Source organism: Thalia democratica, chromosome 3 (assembly GCF_965202585.1).
Source record: "Thalia democratica chromosome 3, ktThaDemo2.hap1.1, whole genome shotgun sequence".
Classification (NCBI taxonomy): Eukaryota; Metazoa; Chordata; class Thaliacea; order Salpida; family Salpidae; genus Thalia; species Thalia democratica.
Genome location: NC_139167.1, coordinates 45,069,132 through 45,089,130, shown reverse-complemented (window position 1 = coordinate 45,089,130; position 19,999 = coordinate 45,069,132). Strand labels below are relative to the sequence as shown.

Genomic DNA, 19,999 nt, shown 5'->3' with positions numbered 1-19,999 from the left:
AATTCCTCATGGCCCCTTTACTGATCATGCTTCCCCCCCCCCCCCGTTGCTGCTCATGGCCACTTAAATTTCTTTAATGGCTCACAAGGGAACACTTGGCCCAGTGTGTGAAACCCTGATGTAGACTTAAATTTGACTTTAAGCAATTGTTTTAAATTATATATAACAGTATATAAAAATACTTCAAATCACAGAATAATATTGATTATGTAAAAATTTTATGTTTACCTCCCACAGCAAATAGGGCTTCTCTTGAAATAGGACGTCTTGGTCGTGTTCTTGGACCCTGCATTGATGAACGGTCTTGAGGTAAAAGCAAATAATTTTTTGCCTCGTCTACGAGGTCTCTACAATCACAACAACTTCTTACCAAGAGGTCTGTTGAAACCACACCAACTATAAATTTTGGGGCTAAAAGTGGGAGACGTACATGTTGGAGTACCTTTTGAGTTATATAAGTTTTTTGTTATTACTTAAAAAATAGTATAAATAAATAGTTTGTAGAACTCTGTATTAATTACACTTCAAGATCTAATCAGATAAAAAATAATGTTTGTAAAAAGTCTACATGTTTTTGCAAGTAATACAAATTTTCTATTGTTATCATACGATCTGCTTTTAAACTTATTAACAATAAAACCATTATGCTTATATATTTTTTATCTTTCAATATGGTGTCAATTTACAAGTTTTCAAGTTTTGTTTGTAAAACTAAAATTTAATTGTAAAATGTAAGTCCTTATGGTTTTATTGCAAGTACAAGCTTATAAATCTATTGATTAATTAGTAAGGAGGAAATTAATATAGTAGTTCACTGCTACAAATCAGTCCTTATATATAATATCTGTTTCTCGTCGAAGAAGAATATGTATGTTTTGATGTACCGCAGGGAAGTTTCCATAGTGCAGAAGTATGCGAACTAATTGGGTTGCTTATACTGTATGAGATTGAGAAGATAAATATCTTTCAGCAGAACAAGTTTGGACTTTATAGAGACGATGGCTTAGCGATCGTACAAAGTAAGTGAGATAAGTTATTAAGCGGCTTTTAAAAAGACTTAGAACAGATTTGACTTTTAAATAACTAATAGAGTCCAACCTTGTAAGAACGATATTTTGGATGTAGAGCTAGACCCTTGCAACGACACTCATGCACGATATAGAAAACCGAACTTTCAAGTTACATATGTCAATTAACAATCAAATCAACCTCGATATGTTGTCAACCAAGTACCTAAATCCATCAACACAAGAATTACGACAACATCTAAGGATGCAAACTATTTTAATAGAGCAAAAGAGCACTAACAGAAAGCGTTAATTAAAGAAGGTCACAAGCACGAGTTCAAGTACAACGCCGGTAATAGAAAAAAGACCGAAAGGAAGAACATTCTATACCTCACCGCACCATTTTGTTTATCGGTAAAGACAAAAGTTGGTAAACGTTTCCTGGAAATTTTTAGCCAAAATTTTAGCCCAATGCACCCGTACCTCACAATTTTCAATAGAAAACTGATTAATTTTTTGTACTCGTGCATGCCAAAAATAAGGTCTCATAAACTTCAAACTGTCAGAGAATAAGGCACAGTACAAAACCAATGCAACTTCAGAGATAGATACATAGTTAATGGAGTTGTTTATTAATTAATGTCATTTATAGTGCGACGATAATAACATCGTAGAACAGTTAGCAGTATGTTCGCTCTTTAGGTTTATCGTTTAACAGTAGGTACACACGGCATAAATGTTCCTTCAACAATAGTAAATACAAACTAAAAACTAAGCTTTCGCAATATAATTGGGACTTGAAAGATAGCAATGACGGTTTTAGCATTAACTGTGAAATTTAGCACCGACAAACAATAAATTCAACTTAAAACACGGCTGATTCTTTGCAATATGGAAAAAATGAGATCTCAAAATTAAACTCAAATCTAGCTTTAAATAAACGAAAAGAACTTTTTAGTATTTGTAAACACTTCTATAACCTTTATTCTAAATAATTGTGAATATTTAGCAAATTTAGTGTGTTTTATATTTATATAATGTTAATAACAATAGTTATAGTTTTTTTTGCTTAATTTAATGTGCATCTTAAATTGTATTTCAACTAGTGATCTACCAATCAAAGTATCCGGTAATGCGTGACAAATTTTCAATAAAATTGAAGAAATCGAACTTATTAAAAAAAGTTTTAATTATTTGTGTTTTTGAAAACTAATCTAAATAAGTTAATTTAAGAACAACACTTTACAATGAATTTAGAGAGTTATTAACATTACATAAATAAATATAAAGTAAGTCATTAAACAGTTTATACTAATGATAATTTCTTAACTTTTTAAAAGAAAATTTCATATTTTTTAAAAACTTATTTAAAAGAGAAACTACATTTTAATTCTAAATTCTTAAAGTAAGCTACATAAACTATCGTAAAATTTGCGCGCTAACAATGTTATGTACATATTCAAGTCAAGTCAACACTGAATAACGTTAAAATTTATATTATAAATTCTCAACGTTTTAATTTTTGTGTGACAACTTCATTTTTTGTGTCAAAATTATTAAGAAAAACAGGAAACATTTTCTAAGTACTTATTTATTTTTGTGTCACTTTTCGAAATTTTAGTTGTCAGAATTTGATTTGTCAGAGTTTGAATTATCAGAACTTAAATTGTCAGACTAAAAAAATTGAAATAACGCATTTAAGTTTTCAGAATTTTAACTGTAGGAATATTAATTATCAGAGTTTGAATTGTCGGAATTTGAATCATCGAAATTTGAGTTGTCCGAATTTGGACTGTCGAAATTTAAATTATTCGAGTGTGAAATTCGTAATTTGAGTTGTCAGAATTTGAATAGTCGTGCACCCGTAAAATTTGAATAGTCGTGCACTTTTGCACAAAAGGTCAATTTTCCACAAAAACCCTTTCGCACGGCTTGAATTTATTATTATTATATTTTTTTACTATTACTTCTACCCCTAACCCTTGATCGGTAACTTTTTTTTTCTTTTTTTTTTATTTAATTATTTATTTCATTTTTGTTTATTTTGTGAATGTTTTTTAATTATCACTGTTATCCCTAACCCTTACCCATAGTCAGTAACTTTGTTTGCTTGTTTTTTTTTAACTTTTTCTTTTTTTTTTATTATCACTGTTACCCCTAACCCTTACCCTTGATAGGTAATTTATCATCTTAATTATTTTTTTTTACTTTTGTGCAAAAGTGACCCTTCGTGCACGTTTGACTCTTCAAGCAAAAGTCTCCTCATGCATATTTGACCCGTTCCCAGGAACTGATTATTTTTCTACTTAAATAATCACTAATAACAAGCATAACGATGTCTTTCAAAATAAACAATGTGCTTAACTTTGCTCAAGAATTAGACTGAATCCAATATCATAACTTTATTTGGAAATGGTTACTTTACGGTAAAACATCAGTAATGCTTGTGGATAGAGGATCAAATTCAAGTAACTGATAAGCTTTTAAAAATCAACCCGGGTCTCAATCTACAGAGAATTTGTGATCCGATGAACCAAACAGTATGGTCAAATTAATGTTAATTTTAATTAGAAACAAGCATGTTTTACAGCACAAAAAGTCTTTGGCACCCAAGATGTTGCCGCTTAAAATTTTTATCAAAACTAGGGTTTATCTAACTTAACAAACAAAAAATATTACCCCAGGTAATGAAGATTTCCTGTTTGTAATATCATGTTTGACCCACTGAATAACAGCTTTATAAACATGTTCTTCACTACGAGAATTCAGATTGTCTGAACTTATTATGTCTACCAACTGGTTGAAAGGAAGCAACTTAAACTCTTCGCTATCTTTTACCTTCAAAATTTTAGTCAATGAAAAGAATAGTTTAAAATTTAGTTTTACTACACAATTTTTTTAAATACTTATATTTATAATATAAATTTTCAAACGTAAAACTATTTAAGTACTGTTTTTACAAATACTAAGTAAACGTTGGGTTAGTATATAAACTATTAATGAATGCTCAACTGATTGTTCTTTTAAATTAATGTATAAAAAGAACCTTTAAAAATATGTAGAACTATTTTGCTATTTATAATAATGTTTTAATAACTTTTTCAAAGTTTTCATGAGCGTATTGTTCTGCAGCGTCAAGTAAGTTATTACATGCATGAATGTCAGCGAAATTTTTTATTCCAAGACAGTTTGAGTAATGCAGTTGCTTTTTTAAATACTCACAACATATATCTAAAAAAATATATAAGTCAAAACTTAAAAACTATAAATATATATTTATTATTTCTTTTACTTCTTATTAATATTTTTATACATTTCAACTTTTTTTAACTGACCTTAACTTAAAGGCGATCGAGGGTCTATCGTATTTGTCAAATGTTAGCTTTAACTAGTAAGCTAAACCTTAGTTATTATATACCTTTTAAACTAAAATATTAAAAGTAGATTTAGTGAATGAAAACAAAACTAATTTGTGTATTTATAGGTTTGTTATTGATGAAATTGCAAACTAAAAGAAAAAAACAAAGACTACTTTACCAAACATCAATCTCGTCTTACAGCTTTAACGTGCAGTCTTTTTTTTAGTTTTAATACTTTTTTAAGGATATAAAGGGGTTCACGTATTTGAAGTAATTTTGAGATTTAAGCGGCTAGAACTAAAAAGTTCAAGAGGTTCTTAATGGGAAGCCGCAAACTAAAAGGCAAAAATAGACTATTTCAATAAAAATCAACTCCTTCTTCAGTTTTTGAGCAATTGTTTAAAAATTTTCTCAGAGTAATTAAAAAACACCCAATTTTTAATGCACAATTTTAGATGATTTGAAGAAACTTTCTTGCTAGCAAATTTTGATTTTCTGACAACAACCCCAATGCAAACTGTATAGGACCCAAAAAATGCAAACTTAAAGAGTTTTTAGCTGGAAAGTGTTTTACATGTAGAAATTACCAGAAAAAACATTTTGCAAAATTCAAAACAATTAAAAGAAAGTTTCACAGAGGCACATTTTGATTTTTTGAAAAAAAATTAAAAATTTAGATATTTTACAAAAAATGGTAAAAATTACATTAAATCAAGAAGAGTCCAGTACAACTTTCCTTAAATTGTTTTAAAATCTACATGATGTGTTTTTGTGATAGTTGTCACCTTAAAACAGTTTCCAGGCTAAAAACTATATAGTTATTTTTGGGTCCTTTACAGATTGCATTGGGTTTGTAAATACGACATAAAAGTTTCTTCCAGTCATATAAAATTTTGCACAGGGTGTTTTTGTGATATTTGCTGCATGTGAAAACTTTTTAGACTGGAAAATTAAAGGTCGCCTTTTTTTAAAGCATCCTTATGTTTATACGAATAGTTTTAATTTAATGTTACAAGATACATAGGATTTTGTTAGCTTTTATTTGTTGTGTAGTGTTCACTAACAGTTTCTTTTATTTTGCACTTTTAGTAGTATGTATAGTGCATGGTTTCAACAGATCAAGATCAGAAAAATTTCTTGACTTTTTACTAAAATTTTCCTGACTTTTCTAAATCAAATTCTTAATATAAACTCATTTTAAAATACATTATCAAACACTTGAAACTATATAAAGCTTTCAATCTTATTTTTATACAGGTTAAAACAACAGTTTTTTTTCGCTGAATTTAATCATCTAACTTCTATAATGGACCATTACATCAATTGAACCATCTGTGAATGATTGATGTATTTGCAATGAACAGCTATATCAGCTAAATACTTTTGTTTTATTAATTTGCATTAAAAATAAAGTAATTTCGTAAATTTCTAGGAAAACTTTGCATTCTTAATCTGACTTTAAAGAATTTATAATTAATTATTTACCATTTAAAGGTTTTGGAAAATAAGGAATTTTGTAAATTTGAACTCAAAAAAATCTGATGTTTTTTCAAATTTTTTCAAATATCCTGACTTTTTTTTAAAAACCCACACTTTTTCCTGACTTTGTCATTATTTTAGTCTTTCCTGTGCTTGTAGCAGCCCTGATAGTGTCTATTAATTAATAAAGTATATGTTTAAACAATATAATGTATTATTCATTTAATTACACAAGATACTAAATAAGCAAGCGCACATAGAAAAAAACTTAAACCACAATATCCTCTGTTACCTCTCAAGCACAACAACTACCTACCAAAACACTGTTAGCTAATAACAGAAGAAAAAACTTTTGATACCATTTTATACAAAATATATTCATTTAAAATAGTTTACTTATCTTTGTTATTAAAACTAAACGTAACCTTTAAAAAAAAATTTTTTTTTATGTTTGAACAACAAAATAGAAAACTGGTTTTCTAAATATTTTCTTTATTACTTATACAAAGCAAAAAATATATATACATCTACTTTACTGAGCCTATTCTAGCATTTTGACAAATCTAAATTTTGTTCACTATAAAAATATTTTTAGAAAGAGTAAACTTTTATTCTTAAAAACCTTGTATTCCTTGCATTTGTAAAAGTCCTGCTGCAGGTAGTAAAAACTGCACATTTGAATCATCAACTGTAATTTTAGCTGTATAGGCGAAATTAATTAATACTTCCATTGCTTTTTCATCAACATCTCTAATAACCACCTCTTTTTGATGGCTTTCAACCAAATCCCTTGTAAACATTGCCTATATTTTGTTAGTATCAAATGTGTATAAAAAAGATAAATTTTTATTTAGAGAAATTATAAAACATTTTGTGTATGAATTAACACAAGATAACTTTAAATACTCTTAAGGGAATAAGGCGAGTAAAACACATTTTTTCAAATTTAGTCTTATTTTTTACATAATTAGATAACCTACTTGTTACTTTTTACCCTTGTTAAAATTCAAAGTAATTTTATAGATATAACCAATCAAATTTAGAGAATTCAATAGGTTTCTTATGGGAGGCAAAACTATTAAAGCAAAAATAGACTATTTCACTAAAAATCCATCTCCTCCTTTAGTTTTTGGGCAATTGTTTAAAAATTTTCTTAGAGTAATCTTTAATAAATCTTAAAATACTTGTAGGAAACAGACTTTCAATTTTTGTATAAAAAAATATGTTCATAAAAAATAAACAATTCTTTTTTGGTCAAATTTTTTTATGACTTTTTTCCAACATCAGCTTCCTATAAGTTGTTTCTAATATTGAAAAGTACATTTCATGAAAACTTGAATTAAATTGCTTTAATAATGAAGGAGGAGATAAATTTTTAGTGAACTTTTTCAAATAGTGAGAAAATTGCCCTTGAAAATTGTTAGTTCCATACGGTTGTATTGGAATTTTTTTTACAAAACTTGCTATATCTCAAAAGTTAATTGAAATTTTTTGTTCTGTAAAACTATCTTATATTATATACTCTAAGCTTTGAAATAAGAGCCATTTTAATTGTTTGTAAAAAAAATGTTGATCTCCCTATGCTCTTAATTGATCAACCAAGTTAATATTATGTCAGAGCAATTTACTGCTAAACTTTAAAATACAGTTTTAAACGTCTTATGAATGTAATTATGTTTTATTAAATTACTTTTAATATATAATTAATACAAATTTATCTATTAAATTTTATTAAATTTCAAGATTCAACTTAACTTTGAATTAACCTTAACTTAAATTTAATCTGTTTTACCTAAATTTAAAATTATTTTTAATTTTATTTTTGTATAATTCTTTTTTAACTTTAACTTAATTTAAATTTTCATTTAGTTATTAGTTTAATTGCGATTTTTTTTTTACTTTAAGATTTTTTAGTATTAAGTAACTTTAAAAATAATCAAATTTATTTTAGTTATATTCATTTTCAGTTTAAGACTAGACTTATATACAATTCTCAAATCGGTCCAGGACACAGTCAATTGTTTTTATTTGTGATTTTTTCCTGCATCAATAATTACAAAAATCAAAAGATGGTTTAAAAAATATACCAGTTTATTGCATACTTAAGTTCAAATCGATTTCAGACAACAGTCCTTCTTCAGTGAACTTTAAACTAACAGAACTAAAACACATTCATGCAACTAAGCAAATAAAAGTGAAAAAATATATTATGAAGTAGTAATTCAAAACTGTGTATAAAACCAAATTTATAAAAGCTAGAAGATTTTTTACATTGTAATGATATTTTTGTATGTAAAAGTAAATCCAAATGAAATAAGTATAAAAATAAATTTTTACAAATATAAACTTTAAATTAAAAACTATTTTAGTGAAAATGTTTGATGTAAGTTATTGTTAATAAATAATTACTGCTATCGGTGAAAAAAAAATAAAAAACTTTTCCCAAACAATACTTAAAGTAATTACAAAAACCTATATTAATAGGAAACTGTATCTTACGAACTTCTTATCTTTAAGAAATAGTATTCTCGATGAACAAAAATAACTATTTTGAAACAAAACCTAAGTAAAACAAAAATACAAAAATCAAATAAAGAATAAAATTAAATTGTTTTAAAAGCAAATTATTTTTCTTAATATATTGTTTTTAAAGTAAACATTTTATCAAATAAACAAACGATTAAAAAATATTCTAAAACAAAAATTATTTTTAGTAAAACTATCCTATTAAAAATTGGTTGTTGTAAAGTTATCGGTTTTGTAAGTTTGCTATTATCTATAAAAAGTTAGTATTGTTTTATATATGTTTATACTTGCTTGTAATAAATTAACCCATTTACTCTCTAAATAATCTAAGTTCGTATGGTTGCTTGTTGAGTCTGTAAAAGTGATTGAATATGCTTCTTCAAAGGTTTTGCTCGATGTTGGATGTTTGTTGGCATAGTGAAATTTGAGTGCAGCTCGATCATTTGTCTCGCTGGTGGTCATGTTCTTCCAGTTATGTCTGTGAGAGCAAAATCTTTGGGAAAAAGACGTAATTGTCTGTCCAACATAGTGCTCATCACAGACATTGCACTTTGCCGCATAAATCCCAAAATTTTTGCAATTCAAATTCTTTTTTTTTTAATTATTTTAACACTTTTTGATTAAGTTAGTTTTTTTCACCATTCCGCCTACCCCCCCTCAGTTGCATTAAAGCATTTTCCACAAGGATGAGATCCACCAATTGCTACACTATTTTCATGGGCATGGATCTTATAGTTTGTTAATAGTGCCACAACTGTTTGTAGACGTTTATACGCCACTAAAACAATCGGGTTTAATTCTCTTTCTTTATTGGTGAGTTTTAATAGTTTTGTAAAGTTTGTCGTCCAAACACTTAAATTCTCGGTAATTTCTTTTGCCTTCTTCATTGGAGGACCAAACCGATCTTTCCATTCTGCTGTGATATTAATCATATGGTCAACTAAAGCCTTACAGAAGCAAAACTTTAAACATTTATTTTTTAAAGACTCTACTGCTTCTAAATAAACACTGTCACGTTTGCACAATCTTCTTAGTCTTATTGACTCTTCGAATACAATTGATTTGTAAATGGAGCCTCAATGGTGTGATTTTCCATTTACAAATACACGATTTTTTGCTCTTGGTTTTATGTAGTTTTTTACATAAAACCTGCATATTTGTATTTCTGTCTTTTTTGTGTCAATAGACTGCCTTGAGTGACCTCGAACTGCCCTGAGTCACCCTGATTTTTTTTTCAAATCATTAAAATTTTATAATTAACCTCTGGCGTAAACTACTTATACCACATGTTTATTTTTCGTCTTAATTATTAAAATGAAGGTTGTATGTGTATGCTTCAGCATTAGATGTTCTTTAAACTTACAAATACTGATTTTAAAGATTCAACTTAAAAAACAAAATTTGTGGATAATTTTATGTAACCATTATAACTATTATTTATTGAACGAAAAAAAAAACGTTCAAATATTTGGTCCAAGGACCTTGTGTACGCAAAACCTTTCGGTTATCGAGTCATACACCAGGATACAGTTTAAAGTCATGTCCAGGACAATTACTAATAAATCAATCAGTTAAACAAAATTTAAAAAATTAAAGAAAATAAAATGAATAAAATAAAACTGAACGAAAACTAACTGAATTTTGTGTTCTTGTTTAATGACATAAGAACAAAAAATATATATGTAACTTTAGATTAACTTTTAAAAGGAGATAAACAACACTAATAGCAAACGTGTCGATATTTGAATTATAGGTTACAACCTCTAAAAAGAAAGTAAAATGTAATATGCTGAAAGATTTTTAGGAAAAAAAACTTGTATTTTGAGCTAAAAAAGTAATTTTTATTTTATTTGATAACTTAAGTTGAAAAATAAAAATATTTCACATTTGAATAGTTTGATAAACTATTGTAAAATGTTTAAGAATTTTAAAGAAGTGATTTTTACAATAACTGAACTTAACTTTTATAAATAAAAATATGAAGATAAGTACTGTAAAACTTATGCTTTAAATAAGGAAAAAAACAATAATAATGATATTAACAATAACAAATTTTTTTCCATTGAAATCAAAGTAAAAAAAAAACTCTTTTCTCATTTTTGAACACTTGTCTAAGTCTTAACTGTAATAATAGAAAGAAAACAACATTTGCAAACATAAAAAAAGAGTTTTTTTTTTTTGATTTGCTCAAAAAGAGATTTCTTAACATAAATTTGCTTGAAACAGTTATCTCAGATTACTTTTATACTTTATTTTCTGCTAAAATATAAACATCTATAACTATTATTTTTAAATTTGCATGTAAAAAATATATATATAATAATAATAAAATATATAAAAAAAGTTTGTAAGTATTCTGAACTTAATTCAAAAAAGTAATCCTAAAGAATAATCTTTATAATAACTAGACAGAAAATGCTAAAATCTCGACTAAACCAATGTTAATGTAACCAAACAAATCTATTTCCCAACAAAAATATAAAAAATAAATAAAAATTTGGATATAAAATGAATTATTAAATAGTAATCTTAAACTACAATCTTAAAAATAACTAGAAAGAAAATGTTAAAATCTAAACTAAACCAATGTTACTGTGACCAAACAAATCAACTTTCGAACAAAAAAAAACTAAAATATAAAAAATTAAATAAAATTTGGATATTAAATGACAAATACTATTAACTCATTAAACAAAGTAATTAGGCAAGTAGGAATGATCACTAATGACCTTGAGAATCACTATTTAAAAGATAACTTTTAAGTTCATCCTGGAACTTTCCAAAATGACTTATATTCTTTAAACATAATGGTAGCTTAGTCCATAATACCTTGGAAGGATAGTGATTTATGACCTATTTTTCTATTGAATCTAGGTAGGAAAAATTTTCTTTCTGAAGACCTGGTATGATAATAATGGACATTTTTTACACTTTTATATTAGTTTTTTAATTTATTTGGTAACAAACATGGTTGCCACTCATCAAGCTAAGAAAATTTTCCTGACTTTTCCTGACTTTTTCCTGACTTTTTACCAAAATTTTCCTGACTTTTCTAAATCAAGCTCTTAAATTAAACTTATTCTAAAATACATAATCTAACACTTTAAACTATATAAAGCTTTCAATCTAATTTTAATACAGGTTATAAACAATAGTTTTTTGCTGAATTCTATCATCAAACTTCCAGTACATCACTTCAACCATCTGTGTATGATTGATGTTTGTAATAAACAGCCCTATCAGCAAAATACTTGTATTATTACCTTATAAACACAGCTTGTCTGAAAAAAGGAACATTTTTTTAGCAAATCCTAGCATAAATGTATCTAGATAAACAAACGACATATAAGGAACATTTTGCAGTTTATTAAAGGATATTTTACTAATTTATACCAGCTGAAGGCATTGGAAATAAAATTAAATATTTTTGTAAATTTATAGGAAAATTTTGGAATTTTTTTCTGACTTAAAAGGACTTTTAATTAACTTTTACCACTTGAAGGCTTTGGATAACAAGGAATTTTGTAAATTTAAACTGACAAAATCTGACTTTTTTTTTTTTATCAAATTTCCTGACTTTTCCTGACTTTTTTTCAAAACCCCCTATTTTTCCTGACTTTTCCTGACTTTTGTAATTTTTTCAAATTTTTCCTGACTTTTCCTGATTTCCTGACTTTTCCTGACCGAGTGGCAACCCTGAACAAATGTTTGTTAAACTTAAACATAAATAGAACTAATTCATATAGATACAGACTTTCAACATCTAATATTTTTTTCTGAGTTTTTAATTCTCCTACACTGTCATCATATTTCTTATAATGTATGCATCTCCGTTTATGAGAACATTGATAACATTTATACATTTTTTATTTGCTCTTCCCCAGCACAACAAGCCATATCTAACATTGCTCATAAGCAAAGAATTAAAGAACAAATATAACACTTTTTCATTTAAGAAGTGTCTGGTTTTATATAATATACCTAATGTTTTTTGTAATTTTGTTTTTATAGTTTCTATGTGTTCTGACAATTTTAAATTTCTGTCTATAATTATTCCCAAATATTTATAGCTATTTGTGTTTGATATAACTGCTTTACCTATTTTTACATTAGGATCCTTATTTTTCCAAAAATTATTTTTTGATTTATACAAAATCATGCTTCTGGTTTTTTTAAGATTTAGTTTAAGTTTGTTTCCTATAAGCCAATCTGATACCTTTTTTAGTTCTATGTTAAAATTTTTACTGTCATTTAGATATGTGTCTTTTGTATATGTTTTGTATAACATTGTGTCATCTGCAAAGTTGAGGACGTTAAGACCAGTATTGTTTTGTAGGTCATTTATATGTATTAAGAATAACAACGGTCCTAATGCTGAGCCTTGTGGTATCCTAACTTCACATTTTTCACAGGTTGACTCATATCCTCCAAAGCTAACGAATTGTTTCCTTCCATCTAGATAGAGCTGATTAGTAGTTGCATATTTCCTCTAACACCATAATATTCAAATTTCCTTAGTAAGATATTTCTATCTACACTATCAAATGCTTTACTTAAATCCAAAAAGACTGCACAAACTGTGTTTCCTTTATCAAAATTGGACATAACCCCTTCAACAAATTCAGACAAAGCTAAAGTGGTGGAAGGATTCTGTCAAAAGCCAAACTGAGAATTGTTTAAAACTTTATTTTTAGAAAAAAACTGTACAGGCGATTATAGATTAATTAGAAGTGAAATGGGTCTATAATTTCCTGGTAAAGTGTTTAATCCTGATTCAAAAACTGGTATTACTTTTGCAAGTTTTAGGTTACTTGGATAAACACCTTCATAAAATGCTTGGTTAATTAATTTGCTTAGTAATAGGGATATAAGATTGTTTACTTTCTTAAGGATCTTTACAGATATACAATCTTCACCACTGGCTTTGTTTGGATCTAAACTCTTGATAATATCAAATACTTCAGTTTCTGTAACATCAGACCAAAAAAAAAATTTCCTAACATTTTTGAGATTGTCAGTAAAACTTAGTGGGTTATCTTTTTTTGTTGATGTTTGCTTTACAATGTTAGAAAAATGAATGTTAAGTTTGTTTACTATGTCTAATGGTTTTGTGTAAGATTTTTGATCCCTATCTAATCTATGTGGAAAATGGCTGTCTTTCTTCGTCTACTAATAATGTTATTTATTACATTCCAAATTTTAGATGTATTTTTGTATGAATTTTTTATATAGCTAACTTTAAAATAAAAGAAAATAGTTAAGATTTTTTTTGACATTTTAATTAGTTAACTATAATTTTATCATATAAAGTATTAATTGTTTGCATACTTATTAGTTTCAATAAATTAATTTTATTAAACAGTTTAATAAAAGCTTAGATCATGATAAATATTAATTTCAGATACAAAAAAAACTACAATGTTACATCTAAGAATAGTGAAGAATTAACCGCAGGGCCAGAATTTTTTTTAATAAGCATTTCAAAATCAAAATTATTCAAACAGAATAAGAGTTAAAAGAACAAGAATTATTTTAACAAGTAGAATAATATGATAAGAATTATTTTAACAACTGACAATCTCTTATAATTTGATACGTCTTATTCGATATATCTAATTAGCTTAACATTGTATTGATTATAATAATCCATGGAAATAAAATCTAACTCGTTACCTTAAAGATACTCAAGTTGAAAACTTTCTAAAATTTTATTTAAAGCAAATCTTATTATCAGATAAATAAAAATTGAAATTAAACTAAGTTAGTTAATAAGTATTATCAATTTATAACAAGAATGGATACAGGGTTGCAAAAAAAGATATCATAAGTTGTTAAAATTATTATTGTTCAAATAACTGTTCAAAATATAGGTTTAATTGTTTGCTAACAAAAGATCCTAGTGAAATAACTTCACTGGAATATAAATAAAAACTAATTGTACAGTAATCTTCCTTTATTGTACCAACATATGTTTCTGTGTGTTAACGAATCAACACACTTCAACTGGGTTCTGTAAAAAATAATTACTCAAATTAAAGAATAGAAGCATAGAATAAAGTGGGCGTATACATGTTTTTTATTAAAATAAAATAATTACTAAAGATAATAGGATAAAGATAAAAATAATAAAGATACCAAAGATAAAAATAATAGGTAAAATACTTAATATTAAATCCGACTGTTATAAAACTATATAATATTTGTAATTACTAAGTCTAAAACACTTAAAGTAAACTAAAATACTTAACAAAACTAATTAAAAAACTTTGCAATACACATTAAACAGTTGAAATAACCTCATTTATATTGTGACGTAATTATTAGATGTAATGAATGTATTTCGTTAATTCATTAACAACAGTAAATTTGAATCAGTTATTATTTCCATTAACGTGAGTGCTTTGTTTATATTATGATTTGTTGTTTTGTTAAGCATTTTAGTTTACTTTAAGTGTTTTAGACTAAATAATTACAAATATTATATAGTTTTATAACAGTCGGATTTAATATTAAGTATTTTACCTATTATTAACTACTATCTGTAGTAATTATTTTAATAAAAAACATGTATACACCCACTTTATTCTATGCTTCTATTCTTTCATTACAGTGTAATTACTTTTTACAGAACCCAGTTAAAGTGTGTTGATTTGTTAACACACAAAAACATATGTTGGTACAATAAAGGAAGATTACTGTACAATTTGTTTTTATTGTTTAAATAGAAAGAGAATTATTTTAACAACTGATGATCACTTATAACTTAGTGTAATAGTGAAACATTTATTGTTGGTTATAATAACTTTACTATAGTTAATTTTCTTTTTAATCAATTTTTTCACTTTAATACAAACTCAAACTTCATTTACTACTAACTTAACTTATTTTGATTTCATTTAATTTTATCAATATACATAATGTTATTTAATTTGAAATTAATTTTAACTGTAAATTAATATAATATTAAAATTTTATTTGTATTTTTTTGGTTTTTTAATAATTAAAAAAAGAGTTTTTATTTCAAAGTATAACTTTATTTGTTAAAGCCTACAACTAATTTTTACCATCAATATGTTCTACATAGCTTTAATTTATATTCGAAATTTATTTAGTAACTTGTACTGACAAGCTCATTGATAAGTACGACCATAATATTATTTCTCTTAGGTTTTGAATAGAGCACTTTATAAACAGTAGCAAGTTTAAACAGTAGCAAGTCATAAAAAAATCAAAATTAGACTTGATCTTTTGTTTTGAGGACATGTTACTGTCTAGCAAAAAACACAATCAAACTATATGACACCATCTCTAAACTTGCTTACAGATTAAAATGGATTATTTAATAACGAATAATAATTATTACAATTTTAAAAAACAAATTAATGGTGTCGCCATGGGGATTTTATTAGGTCCTGTATTAGCAAATATTTTCGTCGATTATGTTGAATTTTATCTAAAAGTCATTATCCTTTGCATTAATTTAGATATGTAGATGATATATTTATCTCAAACAAAAAAGGCTACAACGTAGAAGTTTTATTTAATAAAATTTCTAATCTACATCCCTCACTCGTAAAATGAAGTCAAAGGTTATTTACCTTTTCTACATGTGTCATTAACTTCTTTTTCTTTTATAACATCCATATATAGGAAGCCACCATTTGTTTGCTATTACATCTCATAGAAGTTCTTCTGTCCTATTTTACAAAAAGTAAATCTTATTTTGTGCTTAGTTTTTCGAGCTTATAAAATCTGCTCAAAAGTCGAATTAAATGAGTATATTGAAAATATTATTAGTATATTCAGATCATTAGGTTACCCAAAGGATATTATCAAGAAAGCGATTGACAAGACCATCATAAAATTCACTAGTCCTACAAAATATGGCCCAAAAAAATTCCGAGTATACTTAAGATTTCCCTATTTAGGTAATGAAGCTAAGTTCCTGGAAAATAAAGTGAAACACACAATAAATAGTACATTTAGAGCAGTTTATTCACTTTACTGGAAAAACTTTAAATGAAATATTTTAAGATGTTACTCCCGATCCTGAAAAGAATAACGTTAGCTATCAATTTAAGTGTAACTGTGACAGTATATATTGGGAGAACTTCTCAGAATTCCATCTGAGAAGGGATCAGCATGTATCAAAATCTCTTAGAAACTGGATGACTAAAAGAGGTAATAAACCGACCAAAAGTCCTTCAGCAATTGGAGATCACTTACTTAACTACCCAGAATGCTCCAAGCATTATAATGACAACAAATTAAAAATTTTAATTAAAGGACGTAACATATATCATTTAAGTTTTTAAAATCTATTTTTATAAAAACCTATAAGCCTAACTTTGTAAACTAAAGTCAGTTTACAATACTAACTTGTATAAACTGTTATAGTATTTTATTTTATTTTGTCTCAATATTTTTATTTAGTTTACTTTAAATAATGTTTTTCAACTGCATAAGTATATTTTAGTGTAATTGTTCTGAAATTGAATAACCCTTTAGTACTATAGTTTTATTCCTTTTAAATAAGTACATTAACTAAATTCTGATAATTATATTTTACTTCAAACAGTTTCATAGACTTTTTATCATTATTATTTACGTTTATAAAACTTGTATGTATATACTTTATTGCAATATCCTTTTACCATCTTTAATTTTTGTTTACTTATGAATGCTTAACAGTTTTGTTTACTTAATTTTACCAAATACTTATTTAAACAGTATTTATTTTAATATTTTATTTAAACTCATTACAACGTATCTATTATCTAGCATTAATACATGTTAATATTGTATGTTTTGATTTTTCAAAAACAGGGTTGCCACTCTTTGAGCCAAAAAATCTTCCCTGAGTGACCAAAAATTTCCCTGAGTAACCTTAAATTTCCTTGAGTTTCCCTGAGTATTTTTCAAATCTTAAAAAAAAAATTTTCTCTTCTAACACAAATTATTAATACCTCATTCTCATTTTCCTTCTTTAATAATAAAAGGAAGGTTGTATGTGTATGCTTCTGCATTAAATTTATGAAAAAAACTGTTTTAAAAAACTCAATCTTAAAAGGTTTAAACCAATTAAAAATTAAAAACTAAATTTTTGCACAACTTTGTGTAAACTTGTTAGTTAGCTTTCTACATAAAAGAATAAAGTTTAATTTGTTTGACATTTTAATTGACAAAATTTAATTATACTATAATAATAATTTCACATGGCTTTCAATTTAAGATGTTTTTTTGACATACTGTGCGATTTCAATGCCCTTATACCCATGTTGGATAAGGCCATTGGTGTATCATCACCACACCACTTACATTTAAACTCCTTTGTCTACATCAGGGTTTCCCAAAGTGGGCGATATCGCCCCCCTGGGGGCGATAATTAGTAAGGGGGCGAAAGGGTGGGCGATAACTAGTAAGGGGGCGAAAAGGGGGCGATTTTAAAATTTATGGCTGTCATAAAATTTTTACTTTTTATATTGCTTTTTTACTAATTTTAGCTTGCTATTAAATCTTTGACCCTGAGGTAAAACTTAAACAAAAAAAGTTTATCTTGTTTATGTAAAATTTAGAGAAAAAAATCAAGTACTTATGACTCCTACTTTTAAGTAAGTTACATATTTTCATTCATATATTTTGTTATATATCAACTACATAGATCATAGACGATCGGAATCTCTCTCACCATTTTTTAACCTGACATATATGTTATTTGGGATCATAAATGGTTTGTAAAAATCTATGTTCTATATTATTAAATTTCTAGGTAAATCGGTTACCCTGTATTGTTTTATTTCTTAGTCTAGCTAAGTCACTTTTCAAAAAACAATTGCAAATATCATGAGGTGATAGTTATATCACCATTGGTACTTCCAACTATTTTTTAAAAGTCACTAAGTTAGACTAAGAAATAAAACTATACAGGGTTGCCAATTTACCTAAAATCCTGAAATTTGACAGTTTAGGCAAAAAATAAAAACTAAAAATCAGATATTTTTAACAATTTCAACATATAAAGTAGTAAAATTTCGATTTGACACAAAAAAGTTATCATATAGATAAAAAATATGGATCCCTTTGAGGCAGATCTTTTTGAAGTAAACGATTTACAGGAAACCTTCTTAAACTTACAAACTGACCTTTAACTTATAGTAAATTTTTCCAAAGAACGATAAGAAAAATTTTGGACTCAACAAAAACTAAGGCAAAAGTATCCAATCATTTGAGAGGAACTTAGATTGTTGTTTTTAGTATTTCCTTCTAGCTATGTTGTTGAGAAAGCTTTCAGTTTAGTTATCAACATCTTGAGCAAAAGAACTAATCTAGCTATTTGTAAAGGAGGCCTTATTTTACTGATTAAGATTCAGATTAGAAAAACTTGCAAGCAGTCATGAACCTCATCCTTCACATTATATTAGACTTCAGTAGCAGACATTATTTTATGAAAGTTATTTTATTTTATTTGATCTTTTAAAATACTTCTTATTTAACCTGGTTTGTGTTGTATTTAAGTAGTCTTTTTATAATAAAAATTTTATTAATTTATTTATTCTACAACAGGTTTGCATAATACCAAATAAACATTTATTACAATAGACTTCCTCTTAAGTTCGCTTTTTTTACCCAAAAAAAAATGCAACTTTATACTTTCTAAAATTTAATTTAAATAAAGTCTATTACTAACTAAGTGTTAATAAAACAAAAAATACATAATATTTAATAGCTAATACAGATCTATTTTTTTCTGAATGTATGTTTTATGTTTTAGTTGATTTCATGTTTACGCATAACGTTATTGAATATAACATATTTAAATTTATCATTTTGTAAAGAAAAATGGTTATAATTTTTAAGTTTGCGCTTTTTGATTTTGTTCAAAGTGCGAACTCAAGCGGAAGTCTACTGTATTTATTAAATGGTTTATTTTTTAAATCTTTTAATAGTTTTATTTTGACCTGGTTAATTTGTAGTTTATATTTGTCGTTTTACATTACACTAAACGTTTTTATAGCATAGTGATTAAAGTATTTGTTTGAAAGAAATTTATTTGACATATTTTTGTTATTACTTGTTTAATCTGTATAAATAAAAAAATCTTAATAACCATTAAAGTTTTTATTTCAATTTTTTTTTTGTTTTAAAAGAGTATAGATTTGAGGTCTCTATTTAAAATGACTTCAAATTTTTCATTTAAAAGGTTCTTTGACCAGTTTCATTATCTAACTTGATTTATTATCGTTAAAAAATCTATATGTTATGGAATTTTAAACTATTAATACAACTGTTTTTTTTGTTTTATCTTAATTTTTAATATACTAGCAATTAGAATGTGGTGTTTATTTTAATAGTTCAATACTAGCTTTTAGCTTTTCACTATTTTCTTCTGGTAAATTATTGTAGGCTAACTACTAAAGAAAAAATAAACTTAAACAGTATTAAATAAACCATCAAAAAGACTGCTATAGTTACAAAACAAAATTTTAGTATAATTTTAACAAATTTTTTATCGATTACCTTCTGTTCACAGAATTAACTGTAAAACTTTTGATCTTTTTTGAATTTTAATTAACAAAAAAGAAAATGTTAAAATTAAGGTTTAGTTTCCTATAGGTTATTCTAAGTCAA

At 26.1% G+C, this 19,999-nt stretch overlaps 1 protein-coding gene across 5 annotated transcripts in view; it reads right to left on the bottom strand.

Moving 5' to 3' along the window:
• Positions 1-19,999, bottom strand: part of LOC145831873 (kelch-like protein 20) — a 55,342-nt gene that overhangs the window by 31,061 nt on the left and 4,282 nt on the right. For 3 of the 5 annotated variants that reach the window (XR_014369689.1, XM_082939221.1, XM_082939222.1), the window contains exons 2-5: positions 6,468-6,648; positions 4,105-4,238; positions 3,687-3,845; positions 229-442 (exon numbers count right to left, since the gene is read on the bottom strand). Coding sequence is in view for 4 of the 5 variants with exons in the window: in XM_082939221.1 (XP_082795347.1) it covers positions 229-442; positions 3,687-3,845; positions 4,105-4,238; positions 6,468-6,648 (688 nt within the window). In the remaining variant the exon portion in view is untranslated. Of the gene's footprint in view, positions 1-228; positions 443-3,686; positions 3,846-4,104; positions 4,239-6,467; positions 6,649-15,969; positions 16,069-19,999 lie in introns of all 5 variants that reach the window. The other 2 variants (XM_082939223.1, XM_082939224.1) reach the window with 2 other exon arrangements.